The sequence below is a fragment of the Phoenix dactylifera genome, chromosome 17 (genome assembly GCF_009389715.1).
Source record: "Phoenix dactylifera cultivar Barhee BC4 chromosome 17, palm_55x_up_171113_PBpolish2nd_filt_p, whole genome shotgun sequence".
Taxonomy (NCBI): Eukaryota; Viridiplantae; Streptophyta; class Magnoliopsida; order Arecales; family Arecaceae; genus Phoenix; species Phoenix dactylifera.
Genome location: NC_052408.1, coordinates 8,192,203 through 8,208,144, shown reverse-complemented (window position 1 = coordinate 8,208,144; position 15,942 = coordinate 8,192,203). Strand labels below are relative to the sequence as shown.

The following is a 15,942-nucleotide window of genomic DNA, read 5'->3' as shown; positions in this document are numbered from 1 at the left end:
CGTTTCGCATAGAAATATATATGCAGTAAATCTGGTAGTCGGATTTGGAGGGTTTAGACCTGAAATAACCAAAATGCCCTTTCCGGGCCTTCGAGTCTCCGCCATCGCTCGCGCCCTTGGCATGTGATAAGTTTCTGGAATCCCTCACTCCTCTCTCTCTCTCTCTCTCTCTCTCTCGATTTTTTTAGGGTTGGACTGAATCCAAGGACTCGACACCGAGGGGAATTCCATTCGATCTCGTTGTTTTCTCTGCTTGATATGAGCACGGGGGAGGCTCGGATTTGCCCGTTTCTTCCCCGATTTGGGCAGGTACCTTAGTACTCTCTGGCTTCTTTTTTTTGTTTTTGGGTTTTGTTGGATAAATATTACTTTTTCCTTAATTATCGTGGATAGATCTGGATCGTACTGTTTGGAACGTTTGTTTGAGGCTTTAGATCGCTGTGGTGGAGTAGCAGATTCGAAGTCCGTATGCGTCAGGGTTATTTGAATCGTTCCGTGCTTTTCGAGTGTTGTTGATTAGAATTCAGGTTTCAAGTGGAGGAATTCTAGGGTTTGTCGGTGGAAATAGGAGTGTTGGTAATTGTGATGACAATTATAGTTTGTAGAAGAAAGAAGGTAGGATTTGAGGGTCCAATGCTTGGGCAATACGCTTTTGACAATCGGAGGCGGAAATTGTGATGCTCAGAGAAATAGGAATATTGCCAGTGCGTAGAAAGTTGGGATCTTTAAGGATGAAGTAATGGATTGGATTCAATTTAAAATCGTTAGAGCAAAATGAGGATTCTTATAGACTTATTCATGGTTAAGGCTTTTGGCGGGAAAGGCTTGATGAGAAGGGGTAGGAAGAATAACAAATGTGAATTTACCATAGAATTAAGAAACTAAATAACCATATAGTAATCCAAGTTTAGTCAGCTATAAGAGATTATTCTGCTTGATCCCTTTCACTGATTTAGGAGGGAACAAGCAAAACAAATAGTGTGGAAGACTCAAGTGAACATTGCAAAAAAGAAAAAAAAATGTTATGAGCCTCACTTTGCCTTGAAGGGTGAATGAAAGGAAAAAAACTGGACTCTCAGCATGCCATGTGTTACAATGGGATTTGTCTTTATACCACAACCCATTATGAATCGCACTGACCCTGTGGATCACATCAAGTTCCTCAATGCCATGTGGCATGACAGTGATGCTGAATCTTTTCTTTGGTAATAGGACTGGGCTGCATATCATTGCTTTTGCAGAAATTCATTGCAACCTGATCCTTCTGCAACATTTGGACACTATTTTGCTCGATCAACATGAACTTCTTAGGGACTTCAAGAACATTAAAGAATGTATTCCACTGGGGAATGTTCATATGGTATAAAAGATGAAACTAATACTTTAGGTCTCAAATGCTTACTGCAATTGGTATCGAAGTGAAACTAAGCAGTAAATGTAAGACAAAATTTACTTTTCTTGGCTAACTTCTAGGGGCTGTTATTTAGAAAGATCTTCGGAGGTATAGAAAATGCTTCTACATTTACTTCAAAGCTGCATCATGGATAGGCATTAGTGCATCATGATTGGTTCAATAATCACGTGAGTCTACATTTGAGGGTATTTTCCTTTGACATTGGCTTGATATTATGTGCGGGGTTCTTCTAGAAACATAGCAGCACTCTTTTGGAATCTGGAGGGGATCTTTAAATTTTGCAGATGGCAGCTTGCCTAGTTGGTAAAATCTGCTCCTGCTATCAAATCCTGGAGAACAAATATTATCTCCTTTGAATCGTGGTTCAGCTACAACCTTCTTTGTTTCTCATGTGATAATCTTATGCATGTACCATGGCCACTGGTATACTTGTAGGATTGAAAGTGACACAGTCTGTTGGATTTTTTTTCTTATGCTCCAGAATTGAAGGTTAATAGGAAGGAGAAGGAGAGTAGGAAGTAAAACCATTTTTAGTTTTCAGAGTCAAAGGGATGGATTGAGATGATGTTGTTCAAAGGAGGTTAAGTTTAACCTAAGGGAGGCAGATGTCTGTTAGTCCATGCTTTCTGTTATGGTTCTCAGTTTTTTGTTTTTTTGCTTCTTTTCATGCTATCAATTGCAATTCAACTCCTCTTAGTGCTTTTCCCCTAATGGTTAAAATAGTAAAATAACATATTAAAACTTGACTTGTGATACATATATTAAGGCTTGTCTGATACTAATACCTCTTATGGTGCAAGGACCTTTAACTTTGATACTAATTAGTTCGTAATGTGATGTTTGGATTCTATCATAGAATATGAAAAACCAAATAATTGTTCTTATATTTTTAACCCCGAACCCACCATGCTCACATAAATAAAACTATTGCAAAACTCCCTAATCAATTCATCCAATGATCCCAGAGCAAACCAAACATATTTCTCAAGCTAAACTGAAGGATGCGAAGACAATTACAGAGCAAAACTATTGCAAAACTCCCTAATCAATTCATCCAATGATCCCAGAGCAAACTAAACATATTTCTCCCTAAAACATATGCTTTTTTATTTTAACTTGGTTGAAATGAATGCTTTGTGCATCTAGTTGAAGCATTTCAAATTACAGCAAATGGATGTTAAGTTGTTTTTAGATTTTTTTGGTGGAAAAAAAGAGTTTAAACTAGAATAGCTCTGAATTACTTGGCTAACTTGTAAGAGTTGTTGTGCAGCAGAGATGGGAAAGAACACCCCATAGCTTGGTCTATTTGATCTAGCTTGCCAAGTAGACCTGGTAGCTTGCATATGATGGAGAAGCATTTTGAAACAATATCCTCTTTTTTCTTTTACATTATACTATCACATGAGTCTACTTTTTATTGAAATTTTTTGATGAGGAAGATGGTATTTGTTGGAGATTTTGATGTTCACATTTCTTTTGCTTGTATGCAGTAGGAAAGCCATATGAGCTGTTCGATCGAATATTTTAATCCTTGCCATCATATTGTTGAGATCGATACTTGTACATATTGGTGGTATTAAGATGGGCAGTGGTCTGGGCTGCAATAAGTCTGGGGAAAAGGTCACCAGAGAAGCATTACGTAGAGCTTATCATTTTACTCTCCTTCTTTCTCCTGTTGTTTCCTTTTGGGATTGTATTTTTTGCAAAATGAGATACTCCTTCAGACCTGAATGGATGTAGCATTATGGTGGTAGCTGTTGAAGTAGTTTCTTGTTCAGAAGAGTTCAGTAACTTATGTAAAGTTTAGGCGAGATGGTACTGGAAGTGATTCTATTTCATCAATAGTCATTTCAAAGATATTGAGCTGAGACCAGCATTTTAGAAAGAGGAATCATGGAAAAAGTTCGATGTGGTCAAGCAGGTGCAGTCCTGAAGAAAGGGAAGAAGAAGCAGGCCAAAGATGAACTGGATCGCCTAAAGCAGGCCGAGAAGAAAAGAAAGCGCCTAGAGAAAGCACTCGCTACCTCTGCAGCCATATGCTCTGAATTGGAGAAGAAGAAACAGAAGAAAATAGAAGAACAACGGCGGCTTGATGAGGAAGGTGCTGCAACAGCTGAGGCTGTTGCTCTGCATGTCCTTCTAGGGGAGGATACAGATGAAACCTGTCATTGCATGCTGAACAATAATAGAAGATGTTACCCTGGGGATTGCTCTAAGAATTTTGACTTTTTAAAGGGTTATCATGTTTTCACAAAATATTCTGTTGGGGGACTGGGATGGGCCACTGATGCATATGGACCTGTGTGGAAGTGGAATGATTGGGTGCTTGGACAGTCAAAGCCTTCTGAGATGCATGCAAGACATCTACAAGCATCGTATTATGAGGAGACAGGTGAAAGAGCAGATATATCTGCAGGATGTTTAGCAGCAGAGGCAGTCTCATCACTTAGAATTGCAGAAAATTCACATGATGGCTAATTTGCTGGCCAAGGACTGGCAAATGTTGTCATCAATAGGAAGCTGAGATGCAGCAGCGTGGGTAACCAAGTTAATTTTTACAAGGAGTAATAAGTACATTATATGTAGACTTGTATATAGCTGTCGCAAATTAGCCTTTTTTTCCATTTTGAGTGACTTAAAATATCTTCCTAATTTAATGCTATATTCTTGTCATGGAATGCGTGTTAAGGAATGTCTGAAGGAGCTTGTCATATCCGCTGTTTAAGAACACTGGCAAGATCTGCTTCGCTGTATATGTTGTGTTTTAATTGTACAATAAGATTATCATATGTAATTTGTTATTAGTCAAATAAATCATTTGTTGCTTTTGATAAACAAGTCTCTATGTTCTTGTTTTCAAGGTGAATCTTGAGGAATACTGCATTGGTTATTAGTCATTTGTTGCTCTTGATAAACAAGTATCTTTCTTCTTCTCTCCTCATATGGATAGATTTTGGAGTCTTAACCCTATCCCGGTCCTGTTGTTTTCTGTAAGTTGTTTTCTTACAGAAACAGAATAGGACGGCCGGGATGCCTTCTGTCTTGTCAGAACATAAAATTTTGATTATGTTTGTCTCTGCGTATGGTTATATCTATTCTACATACAGTAATATATAAATACATACGTAGTCAAAACCAAGTATGAAATATTATCAAATATTTTAAAAATAAATTTTCAATCAGAAAAGATAAAATATAAAATAGCAATCATTTTAAGTGAATCTAGGTTTACAATTACCCGTGGTGTATCCTAGTGTATATTAATAGCCAAAGGTAATGCCAATTCCCTAATTTTGGAACACCCTCCCTATAAAGCTCATGCTCTACATACCTCTATCTCTCTCTCTCTACGTGTAGGTGCGGAGCTCGCTATCCTTCTCCACAAATGGAGTGCAAGAGGTGCAATAATGTCGCACTCCAAGTATTTACCAACACCTTTTTCCCCTCCTCTCTCCCCAAATGAAGTGGCTGACGGGGCCCTTCGATCTCACCAATTCATTCGCACTCTTCCTTCACCATGATGCCATCATCCTCGCCTCCTAGGTTTGGTTTCAGATGACTGCATCTCTTCTTCTTGTTTTCTTTTTCTTTTCTTCTCTTAATTTTCCATTGACTATAAGTTGATAATTAATATTAATATTAATATTAACTAGCATATAACCTACTAGGTGGGATATGGTTTTTTTCCTTCTTTTTTTCAACTATTAATGAAATAAAATCTAAAAATGTAACAAATTATAATAAATATAAGACTTCAATAGCTGAATTTTTATTGCACATTAAACAATGAATTTTGCTGATGGCCAAGCAAAAACTCCTGTCACTACTAGCAAATGGAAAACTCTACATAAGCTGAGCTTCGGTGCAGAAAATCGTATCATTAATATCGATATCTTTAATTTTTCTTCTTTTTTCATCTATTTTTGAAATGTAATATAGTAATGTAATAAATCATAAAAAATTAAAAGGTTTCAATAGCCAAATTTTGGTTGCACATTAAATAAATTTTTTTAATAATGGCCAAGTAGAAACTCTCATCATTAATGTCGGGGATAGAGAACTTTGTACAAGCTGAGCCAGATGAAGCAATAAATTTTAATGGTAACAGAACAAAATTTTTCACCATTAATTCTGGTGTCATTAATATCAGCATCCATACAAACACTCCTATCATTCATATTGCCCTCATTAATATCGTCTCCGTGCAATGTGTGGAATATTGTCTTTTAATTTTCTTAACTATTTTTAAAATATAATATAATAATATAAATAAATAGAAATCTTCAATAGACACGTTTCTATTGCGTATTGCATATTGCATATTGACATCCTCAGGGAATGCTTATTGTGTTTAACTCGTTTGGTTCGCGGGAAGTATTTTCCCTCCTAGGAATATGATTCCTGGGAATCAGATTCCTAGGAAGAGGATACTTAGGAAAGTACTTTTGGCATGTTTGGTTAACCATGGGAAAGTGACAAATTTCCAAAGTGCTTATGTTTGGTTGACCATCCACTTTCCTAGGAAAATTATGTATAATTCCTATTATGCCCTTAATAAAAATTAGGTCTTTAATGCCTCTTTAATGCTTCTTTAATGCTGAAGGGTCTTTTTGGGAAAAAATAAAAAAGGAGTGATTCCCACCTAATGGGAAAGTAACTTTCCCATGTTTCTCATGGGAAAGACTTTCCCATGAAATGTGGGAATCATATTCCCATGGGAATACAACTTTTCCATCTCTCTCCTTTGAAAACTCCAACCAAACAAGAGGCATTTCATTACTTTCCCGTTGACCACACTTTTCCCCCTCTTTTTCCTGCGAACCAAACGAGCCCTAAATGCGGGACCAGGGAGGGGTTGGAGACAGCCATTGGGAGGATACAAAGAAACTCGGCACGCGGTAGGCGCTCGAGAGAAACCATCCCGTCTTTAAGTTTGGGGGACGTAGTGGTTGGTAGAGAGGGGTTTTGGTCAGTGCCAAGTTGGTACGGAGATAGAATGGGATGATGAGTTAGCCAAATTAATGGAATATGTTGTATTATAAATTGCTCGATATCTTACATTAAATGCTGTAAGCTAGTTTCTAATGTATCGTATTCACATTGCCCCGCTATATATATATATATATATATATATATATATATATATATATATATATATATATATATATATATATATATAATTTTTAGAGTAGGTAGATTCATACCTGACGAGTACGAATACACTCAATAAAGTCAGAAAACAAAATGCTCCCGCTGTGTTTGCATTATGAATTCTGCCACATGATGAAGCAGCGTTAATGGTTGGTAAAGCTTTGAAGAGATGTAGAGTAATGGTTGGCTGATATTTTGGCTGGTTGTTTTGAAACCAGAAGGGAAGCTTCGTTTGGCGTCCCAGGTGACGAAGAGTTGGCACCTAAGGAGGTTTTCTCTAAAGAAACATCCAGGGTTGTTGCCTTGTGCCGGTTGGGACCATTGGGATGAGGCGGCCTTGTCGAAGTTCCCCTACGGGTGGATGCACCGATCGAGATGATGGCAACCATTTGTGTATGGCACGGGGTTTGTTATGAGGGACTCGAATGTCAGGATGATGGCAGCAGGTGGCTATCAGCTATTCGATGTTTTGGTTCCTTGTGTAGGTTGAGGGCCACGTGGGCAGGCCTTCGACATGCCCGACTAGGTTTGTGAGCTCGCTCAGTCATTTTGGAGGACGACTTGGCCACGGTTATCAGATGGATCCAAGGGATCCGAGGGGTGCGGGTGACGACCACGTTCTGCTTCATGACATCTAGGCCATGACGAGGGATGGAGTGGCATTTCAGGTCAAGCATGTCTTCCGTGAAGCTAATGGGGCTACGGATTGGGTGGCCGCCTATGTGGCCAGCTATATGATAGTACCGTGTGGGCTGAGGAGCTACTTTGGGCATTTTGAGATATTTTGTTTTCTAACTTTATTGGGTGCATTCGTACTCGTCATATATGAATCACCCGTTCTAGCAAAAACAAAAAAAAAGAGGTACTTTCTGCTGGATTATTCTTTCTCGGCAGGTGCCAGCCACCGTCTCATTTAATCACATAATAAGCATATTAAAATATATATTTTTATTTAAATATATTTTAAAACTATGCAAATTATGATTTTGGAGCTGGTGCCAGCCACCATCTCATTTAATCACATAATAAGCATACTAAACTATCTATTTTTATTTAAATACATTTTAAAAAGTATACAAATTTTGATACCATCTCCAAGAGTTCGGACCTACAAAATGGCCCAAAGAGATCGAGTCACCGTTACTATTATTAGCACCTGCAGATAAATATCTTAAGGTTCTAGAACCAGTGTCGTTTCTGCTGCTATCACTACTATTACAAGGAGAACCAAGTGTTGAGCAAAGATCATTCAAGGCCATTCAAAAGGGTCAACAGAGTAGTTCAAGGAGGAAAATAGCAAGATAATCATATGGAATTTAGGTGTTGTTTTGGATACTATTATTTCTCTGGCATTTACGAATTAAGATCGGAATTAAATAATAAGAAGATAAAATCTAGCTATTTATGTGTCTTTTGATACCACTGCCATGGATTCAGAGTCCAGGGTCAGAATCAAGACTGCTGTTGGGAGGGGGGCTTATGTGAAAGATATCTTTGTCAGGGGGATTACCTATTGATGATATCAATTTCAAGGAGTGTTCATATATGAGAGCTGATAATCTTTGAGGTTGGGATGGCATATTGTTCATATAGTTTTTAATTATCATATCAATCCTCATGTACAATGGTGGCTAGCAGCAGAGTTTTTTTGCGCTTCTAGCTTCTTGATTCTTAAAGGTTTAATGCATAAATGTTGGAGATGTTCTAAGTAATTTATTTCCTTTGTGTGCTAGATCTTACTAAGTTCCTATATTTCTCTAAACGGCAAGATATTTCCACATAACTTGATCGCAGAGGACTGAAATCATAATTAACACATTTGTTTGCCGTTGTTTTGATAGAATTACTATATTAAAAATTGAGCAAAGAGTCCACGATCGACGACAAGATTTTAGAGTGAAGCGATACAATATTGATTCAGATATTAAGGAGACCGGTGCATTTAAGCTGCAGAGTTCACGGATACAAGAAAAAATGATTCAGTTGCTCAATGAAAGCCATAATGGTCAAATATGGCATCAAATGTTTGGAATGAAGTTTTCTTATGGCCTTTTAAGATTAGTGTGTGTAAAATTTTCTCTTACGAAAGTCAAACTTGTTATTGAAAAAAAGGCTTACAAGTTACAAAAATATCTTTTTCTTATTAAAAAAATTTATGGAAGTATATTTTGAAGCAACGTCAAGCATGTCACGTAATTTCTTGACTAAAATTCTACCATGCGAACTAAAATTCGGTAGTGTTTTGGACTTTTTTTGCCTTGGTAATGTTTGTAATGATGGTTTCCCGTTGTCACCCTGATCAGGTCTTCTACCAATATCTTGCTAATGCCAAACTATTGAGGACCAAAGGTGCATGAGAACGAGGTCAATCTTTTTAGATATGGTGCCAAAAGAAACTTGGGGAATTCCAACGCTTGGATGTATTCTTCTAGTCCACACCATGTTACTAAAGTGAAAGCATAGTCATCAAACATATGTGCTTTCTGTTTTCATTTTATGACGATTATGTCTTTCAAACACTCTAGGTTTAACTAAAAAGAAGTGAAGTCAGATTCATTGGTTAAGTAAATATATATTTCAGTTAGGCTGATGGAATCTTTGATATCTGTATCTGAGAATGATTTGATTAAATGCAGCTGTTTTATATTTCAGGACCATCAGTTCTTAGATTGGTTGGAGTTCAGATCTCATTTGAGATGCATGCATGACCCATTTGCCTCATCAATCAGCTCTCAAGAGCAAGATATATATGCCGATGGAGGCCAAAATATGTCAATTCTCTAACTTATGAATGGATGATCATTAACCATTTCACAACATAGTTCACAACTTTCACAGAAGGTGGAGATAATATCCTCCTGAGACTACATGCATGCATGCATGCATGCATGCATAAATTGAGGGAAATAGATGACATGGGATGCAAGCAAGAGGTTGCCATTGTGGCAAGCCTTGAATTTGATGACACAAAACTCCCTTCTCTTGCCCACGAGAGCGTGTGGCTTTTTGCTTTAAGACACGGATGAAGCGGTCTTGCCTGCCTCCTCCCTCAGGCGTAGAGAGAAAGGATTGGATACTTGCAAGCGTGCGGATAAATGATTCCTAACTTTTCTCAAACGTTTTTATTGCCCTGGTAATCACTTTGATTTTGACTCTATGGCGTAGTGGGTTGTTGGTTTCCAACTGAACCCATTCCTCACCGGCCTAATGGCCATTGTTTGTACAAGTCTAGATACATCGTAAGTTGATGGTCATGTTTCTATCCTGATAAGATGCCCCAGGATTCTAACATTAGAAAGGTGTTATCTAGAGACTTTAGTGCATACTTTAGAAATTTTATACTTACGGTGGAATTATACCAAACTGGAAAAGCAATCTGATGTTGATTAGTAGCGATTGCACTAGGTAATGAGCAACTACAGACCCTGAATCAAAAAAAAGGATTTGTATTTTCTTTCTAAGAAATATAGTTGAGATACCATTTTTGAGGTTTATAAATAAAATCTCTCATACTTGGATGTGATAACGAGAGGCTTGATAACATATGACTAGTCTTGTTGACATAGTATTATCACTAAAAATATGGGATCCTCTATGGTTGCATTACAAAGTGCAGTACTATTATGGATAGCTGCAGCATCATCTATCTTGAAAATGGATGGCTCTTTTTCATTATCGCGATGCATTGTGTATCATATTAAAAATTTGTTGGAAATATTTTGACTACAAACTACTATATTTTTATTTTATATAAGTATTATAAAGGAATAATCTACTAGAATAAAATTAGAAGATTGAAAAGAGCTTGTTTGAATTCAGACGTGTGATATACATTACGCAAGTTTGCGGTAATATCGTTCCCAGAGTACAATAAGTCGGCTCAACCCGATGCTCCTCTAACAAGCACGATTGCTGCTGAGGCTTCCCAACCGACTCCTTTCGATGCTTAGAAAATAAAAAAAAAAGAGAGAAAAAAAAGAAAGTTAAAGGATAAAAAGCTCTATTTGTGAAAGAAATACTCGGAAAACATAATACCAGAGAGAGAGAGAGAGAGAGAGAGAGAGAGAGAGAGAGAGAGAGAGAGAGAGGATTGGATTGTTTTTTGATTAATTCTGAAGAAATTTATTTATAGACTCTATCCAAAAAAAAAAAAATGAAAAACCAACGTTATCTTTCGAAGAACCACAACTCCTCTAAAAAAAAACCGTCCAATAAAAAAATATTTTAAAATATTTAAAACAACTAAAAATTAAAAATTTAATTCTTTTAATTAAAACTCTAATAAAATTAATAAAAACCACCCATCTTCAAAATAAATAATGTGGCTGAGCTAAAATGATGAGTAGGCAACATTGATGTCATCTATTTTGCTATAGAGATCATCCGTGAAGCTTCGTCGCCTGGCTATGGGTGACATGGTTTGCTGGTTGGCTTCAGTCCTTTGGGCTGGGTGTTTTGCCTTTACGTCAGGGTTTGGATGGTCGGAGCCGCCCCACTAAAAGATTTCGTACCCGCCCGTGAGCGACACGAGACACCGGCCTGCATATAACTTCATGTCTCTCTCCCTCTCTCTGTCTCTCTCTCTCTCTCTCTCTCTCTCTCTCTCTGCCTGCGCGCGGCCGCTGACCTCGCTATCCTTCTCCACAAATGGAGCGGCAGAGGCGCAATAGTATCGCACTCCAAGTATTTGTCACACACCTTTTCCCCCTCCTCTCTCTCTCTCTCCCCCCCCCCCTTTTTTTCCTCCATTCTTTGTAGAAACAATGGAAAAAAGTATGGAAGTTTATAACGAGGACTGTTCATTTGCACTTTCTTCTACTTCTCTCGAGATTTTTTTCTCATAGATGCCATTTTTCTTTCCTTTTTTTTATGGAAATGGAGAAGAAGGAGGTGAAAGCCTACATTAGTCACCAGAATTTCCTTAAAAAGCCTTCTTTTAAGGAAAAATGTACTCATTTTGCCCCCCGTTCTTCTTCTCCTCGATCTCATTCTTCTAGTTCTTCCCCAAAAGATCCTTTTTTCACTTCCTTTCTTCGATAAAATAGACAATCTGTAGAAATAGTACCATCCATAAGAATTTTTTTTTTCGAAAATACCATTTACGATCAATTTTTGAAAAAAAAAGGGGTCTTTTTTGTTCCCGCTATCTATCTCATTTAGTCTTTCTTAAAACAATTAATTCCATCTTTTCTTCTCACCAAAAAAGAACTAAGAAATTAGACTACTAATCCCATACTTTCCTTTTTCTCTAAGTATTTCTCCCCTGTTTCTCTGTTCTTCTTCTCTGACTCGTCTACCTCCCCATCTCTTCCACACCCAGGCGTTATGTATTGCATTAATGGCAGCATCCATGGGAACGGTGGAATGTGCCTGGCGGAGCGTCCACCTCCCTGGTGGCGGCCAAGGCAGCGCCACCAAAGGCGGGGCGGTGAGACGCCGGGCCCACACGGCATCGCTGACGGACTTCGGTGGGGTCGGCGACGGCACCACCTCCAACACGAAGGCGTTCCGGACGGCGGTGGCGCACCTCGCCCAGTTCGCCGGCAATGGCGGCGGCGGGATGCTGTTCGTGCCAGCAGGGCGGTGGCTGACGGGCCCCTTCAATCTCACCAACTCTTTCACCCTCTTCCTCCACCGCGACGCCGTCATCCTCGCCACGCAGGTCTTGTTTCCGGTCATCGCATCTCTTCCCTTTTCTACTTCCTTTTCTTTTCTTCCCCTAATTTTCCATCTACTATAAATTTATAATTAATATTATCATTAATATTAAATAGCACGCTATGTGATTCTTGAAATATAATATAGAAGTACAACAAATTATAATGAATAGAAGACTTCAATAATCAAATTTCTATTGTATTAAATAAAAGTTTAATAATAGACGAGCAAAAACTCCCATCGCTAATACTGGTGCTTATATGCAAATAGAAAACTTTGGACAAGCTGAGCCTCCATGTAGAAAATCATATTATTAATACCGATGTCATTAATGTTTCTCCTTTTTTTGAAATTATTTTTGAGATGTAAGATAATAATATAATAAATTATAAAAGTAAAAGATTTCAATAGCTAATTTTTTTTATTACAAATTAAGTAATGAACTTTAATGATGACCCTTTTATTATTAATACTGATTTTACTAGCATATGTTATTGGAGCTAGATTAAGCAATTTTAATGATAATCGAACAATAACTCCCATCATTAATATTAGTGTCATTAATATTGACAACTATATAATGAATGGAGAACTCTATATAAGCTTCTATGCTCGTTAATACATGCCCCATTAATATTCACCTCATGCAATGCATGGGCCCCATTAATATATTTTTTTCCAACTTTCTTGTATATACTTGCTCTTTTTGAATAAAAAAGACTAAAAAGCATCCTAGTTGGTGCATTAATTTCAATGGAAAAAAAGCAAACAAAGGCATACAATCGGACAACTCAATCATCACAAAGAAGAGAATTAATCGAAAGACCAAATTACTTTCACATATACAAAGCATATTCTTGAAAATGGTATATTTAAGAACTCTAAACTACAACTTTAGGACACCACCAAATATTTGTTGACAAGACCAACAAACTATTAATATTTTTAAAAATACATGTAATTTTACATATTTAATGAACTACTTGATCAGGAAAAATATTTCTTGCAGTAACAAGAAAAGCTAATGTCCTATCCAATGTATAACTGCAAGCTTGGTTCAGTAGTTTTTCGGATGAAAATATCTGTGATGGTGACCATTAGTAACAGGCACCAGTTTTTTATAGCTTTTATAGTTTTTAAATCAAGCTTTTTATTTAAAATGGTTTTATCTCGATCTTCTCTTACTGATCTAGCCATTGTAGTTTTCGAATCAAACCTTTTCTCGTTGTGAGTTTTTAATGTGAATTCCTCTCTTATTGAGCTGCTAAAGGAGACGACTTCATTTTGATATGTTGGCACAGGATATGAGTGAATGGCCAGTCATCGATCCCCTACCCTCATATGGGAGAGGAAGAGACCATCCTGGTGGGAGATACAGCAGCCTTATTGGAGGATCACACCTCACTGATGTTGTTATCACAGGTATATATGTGACAACCATCAAAGCTAGTTCCAATATACTTCCTATACTCTCTTATGTTTCTAAGTTATCAATCATTGACAAGAGTATAATGGTAATAATAAGAGTAACATGAGAGTCATTAGTTGCCAATGCATCATCTCAAAAATTTCAGGGGACAATGGGACAATTGATGGGCAGGGGGCTTTCTGGTGGAAGAAATTCCATGAAGGCAAACTTAAATACACGCGTGGGTACCTCATTGAACTAATGCACTCTGACCAGATCTTTATATCCACTCTTACACTACTCAACTCTCCTGCATGGAACATCCATCCAGTTTATAGCAGGTTTGATCATGTTCCTAGTCCAAATTTGAGACCATCACTTGTTTACATCTAAGCCATGGTTGTGACGAAGCAAGTAAATTTTGCAGCGACATCGTAATTTCGCAAATCACTATACTTGCGCCAGTCCATTCTCCAAACACAGATGGGATCAACCCAGGTACATATGATGTTCTAGAAATTTTATTTGCCAATCTATGCCACTCTAGATTGCATTAATGCTTGTTAGTATTTATAAAGCTGATCCCAGAAAGTTGAGGTAAGTCTTTTGATAAATTGGTGTCACTGAGTTCACCATAATACCTTTTTTTCTGAGTAATGATGATTGTCAGAAAGAGGTTATATTATTGTATTAGCTTGCTGAGCTCATGATAAGAACTTGAGAACAAATATTTAAAAGTTATTGTGTTGCATCTTCAGCTAATATGAGATTGAGAAGTATATGTCAATTTTAGTAATTTGTACACGACTTCTATAAAACCAACCACAGGCAAATTTGTTTGAAGTCATTGTTCTCTCAGAATAAATTGTTCAAATGTATATAAAGCATCCAGTCTTTATTCTCTTGAAGCTGTTTCTTCTGATTCTTTTTGGAGAAAACTAGCCAGAGATGATAGACAAAAGCTTTGATTCCACTTATGAGTTTTAATTCTGGTAGACTCCTGCTCCCACGTTCGAATAGAGGATTGCTACATAGTCTCCGGCGATGACTGTGTCGCAATTAAGAGCGGCTGGGATGAGTATGGCATTGCTGTCGGAATGCCGAGCCAGCACATAACTATCCGAAGGCTTACATGCATTTCTCCAACCAGTGCCGTCATTGCTCTGGGGAGTGAGATGTCTGGTGGAATTCAGGATGTGAGAGCTGAGGATATCACTGCCATGGATTCAGAGTCCGGGGTCAGAATCAAGACTGCTGTTGGGAGGGGAGCTTATGTGAAGGATATCTTTGTCAGGGGGATGAATCTCAACACCATGAAGTGGGTGTTCCGGATGGATGGGAACTACAAGTCCCACCCTGATAACAAGTATGATCCCAAAGCCATTCCAGTCGTCAAAGATATCAGTTACAGTAATATAGTTGCCAAGAATGTTAAGCAGGTGGCGAAGTTGCATGGGATTCCAAATGCACCATTTACAGGCATTTGCATTTCTAATGTCACAGTCCAGTTAGCAGCAAAGGCAAAGAAGCAGAGATGGACCTGCAGTGATGTTGAGGGAGTATCCAGTGGAGTCACTCCTGCGCCTTGTGCTTCATTACAGCGTGCTGTAGCTAAGCCATGCCCGTTTCCTGCTGACAGATTTACCTATTGATGATGAATTCAAGAAAGTGCTCATTATACAGGAGCTAATAATCTATGAGGTTGGGCTGGCATATTGTTTGTATAGTTTTTATTTCTCAGGTCAATCCTCAAGTACAATGGTCGTTAGCATCGGAGCTTTTGTGTACGTCTAGTTTCTTGATGCTTAAGGTTTAATTTATGAATGTTAAAAAAGTTAATAAGTTGTGAGGATCCATGCAAATTACATCTTCCAACCAGCCTTTTTTGAGATTGGTAGGGGCTAATTCTCATCTTTCTCCGGACGTGCTTTGTTGCTTCAGCTTATAAAAAAGCGCTTCGCTAAAAAATGTCATTGTATGTTTGTGTATGGAGAACTTTTGACTGCAAATTATGTTAGCAAACTCAAACTACAAAAACAATTTTTTAGAAAGATGTTCTTTTAAAAATAAATATATGTTTGGATATGCCAAGCTAGAATCATAGATTTCCAACCTTTTTCATGATGTTAGTAATCTTTTCTTTTGGGATGGTAGAAGTAAATATTTACTTGTAAGATAAAATTATAGTCCTTGTTAGTTTATGAAATAGTGCAATATAAAATTAGACATTAAAAAAATGGGAGAAAAGTAAAGAGAGCAACTTATAGATCTTCTTGTAAGACAGATCTAAAGGAGAAATGAAAGAGTTTTG

General features: G+C 37.6%; 2 protein-coding genes across 2 annotated transcripts; both read left to right on the top strand.

The window, feature by feature from the left end:
• The first annotated feature begins 124 nt into the window (after positions 1–124).
• LOC103712219 lies at positions 125–4,252 on the top strand. The gene is made up of 2 exons (XM_008798687.3): positions 125–309; positions 2,905–4,252. Exon 2 carries the CDS (start codon positions 3,308–3,310, stop codon positions 3,890–3,892), a length of 585 nt encoding a protein of 194 aa, XP_008796909.2. The 5' UTR covers positions 125–309; positions 2,905–3,307; the 3' UTR covers positions 3,893–4,252.
• A 6,912-nt stretch (positions 4,253–11,164) lies between these two features.
• LOC103712220 (probable polygalacturonase) lies at positions 11,165–15,534 on the top strand. The gene is made up of 6 exons (XM_039114870.1): positions 11,165–11,248; positions 11,886–12,227; positions 13,525–13,645; positions 13,798–13,972; positions 14,059–14,129; positions 14,628–15,534. The coding sequence occupies exons 1-6, from the start codon at positions 11,213–11,215 to the stop codon at positions 15,281–15,283; spliced, it is 1,401 nt and encodes a 466-aa protein (XP_038970798.1). The 5' UTR covers positions 11,165–11,212; the 3' UTR covers positions 15,284–15,534.
• The last annotated feature ends 408 nt before the right edge of the window (positions 15,535–15,942 follow it).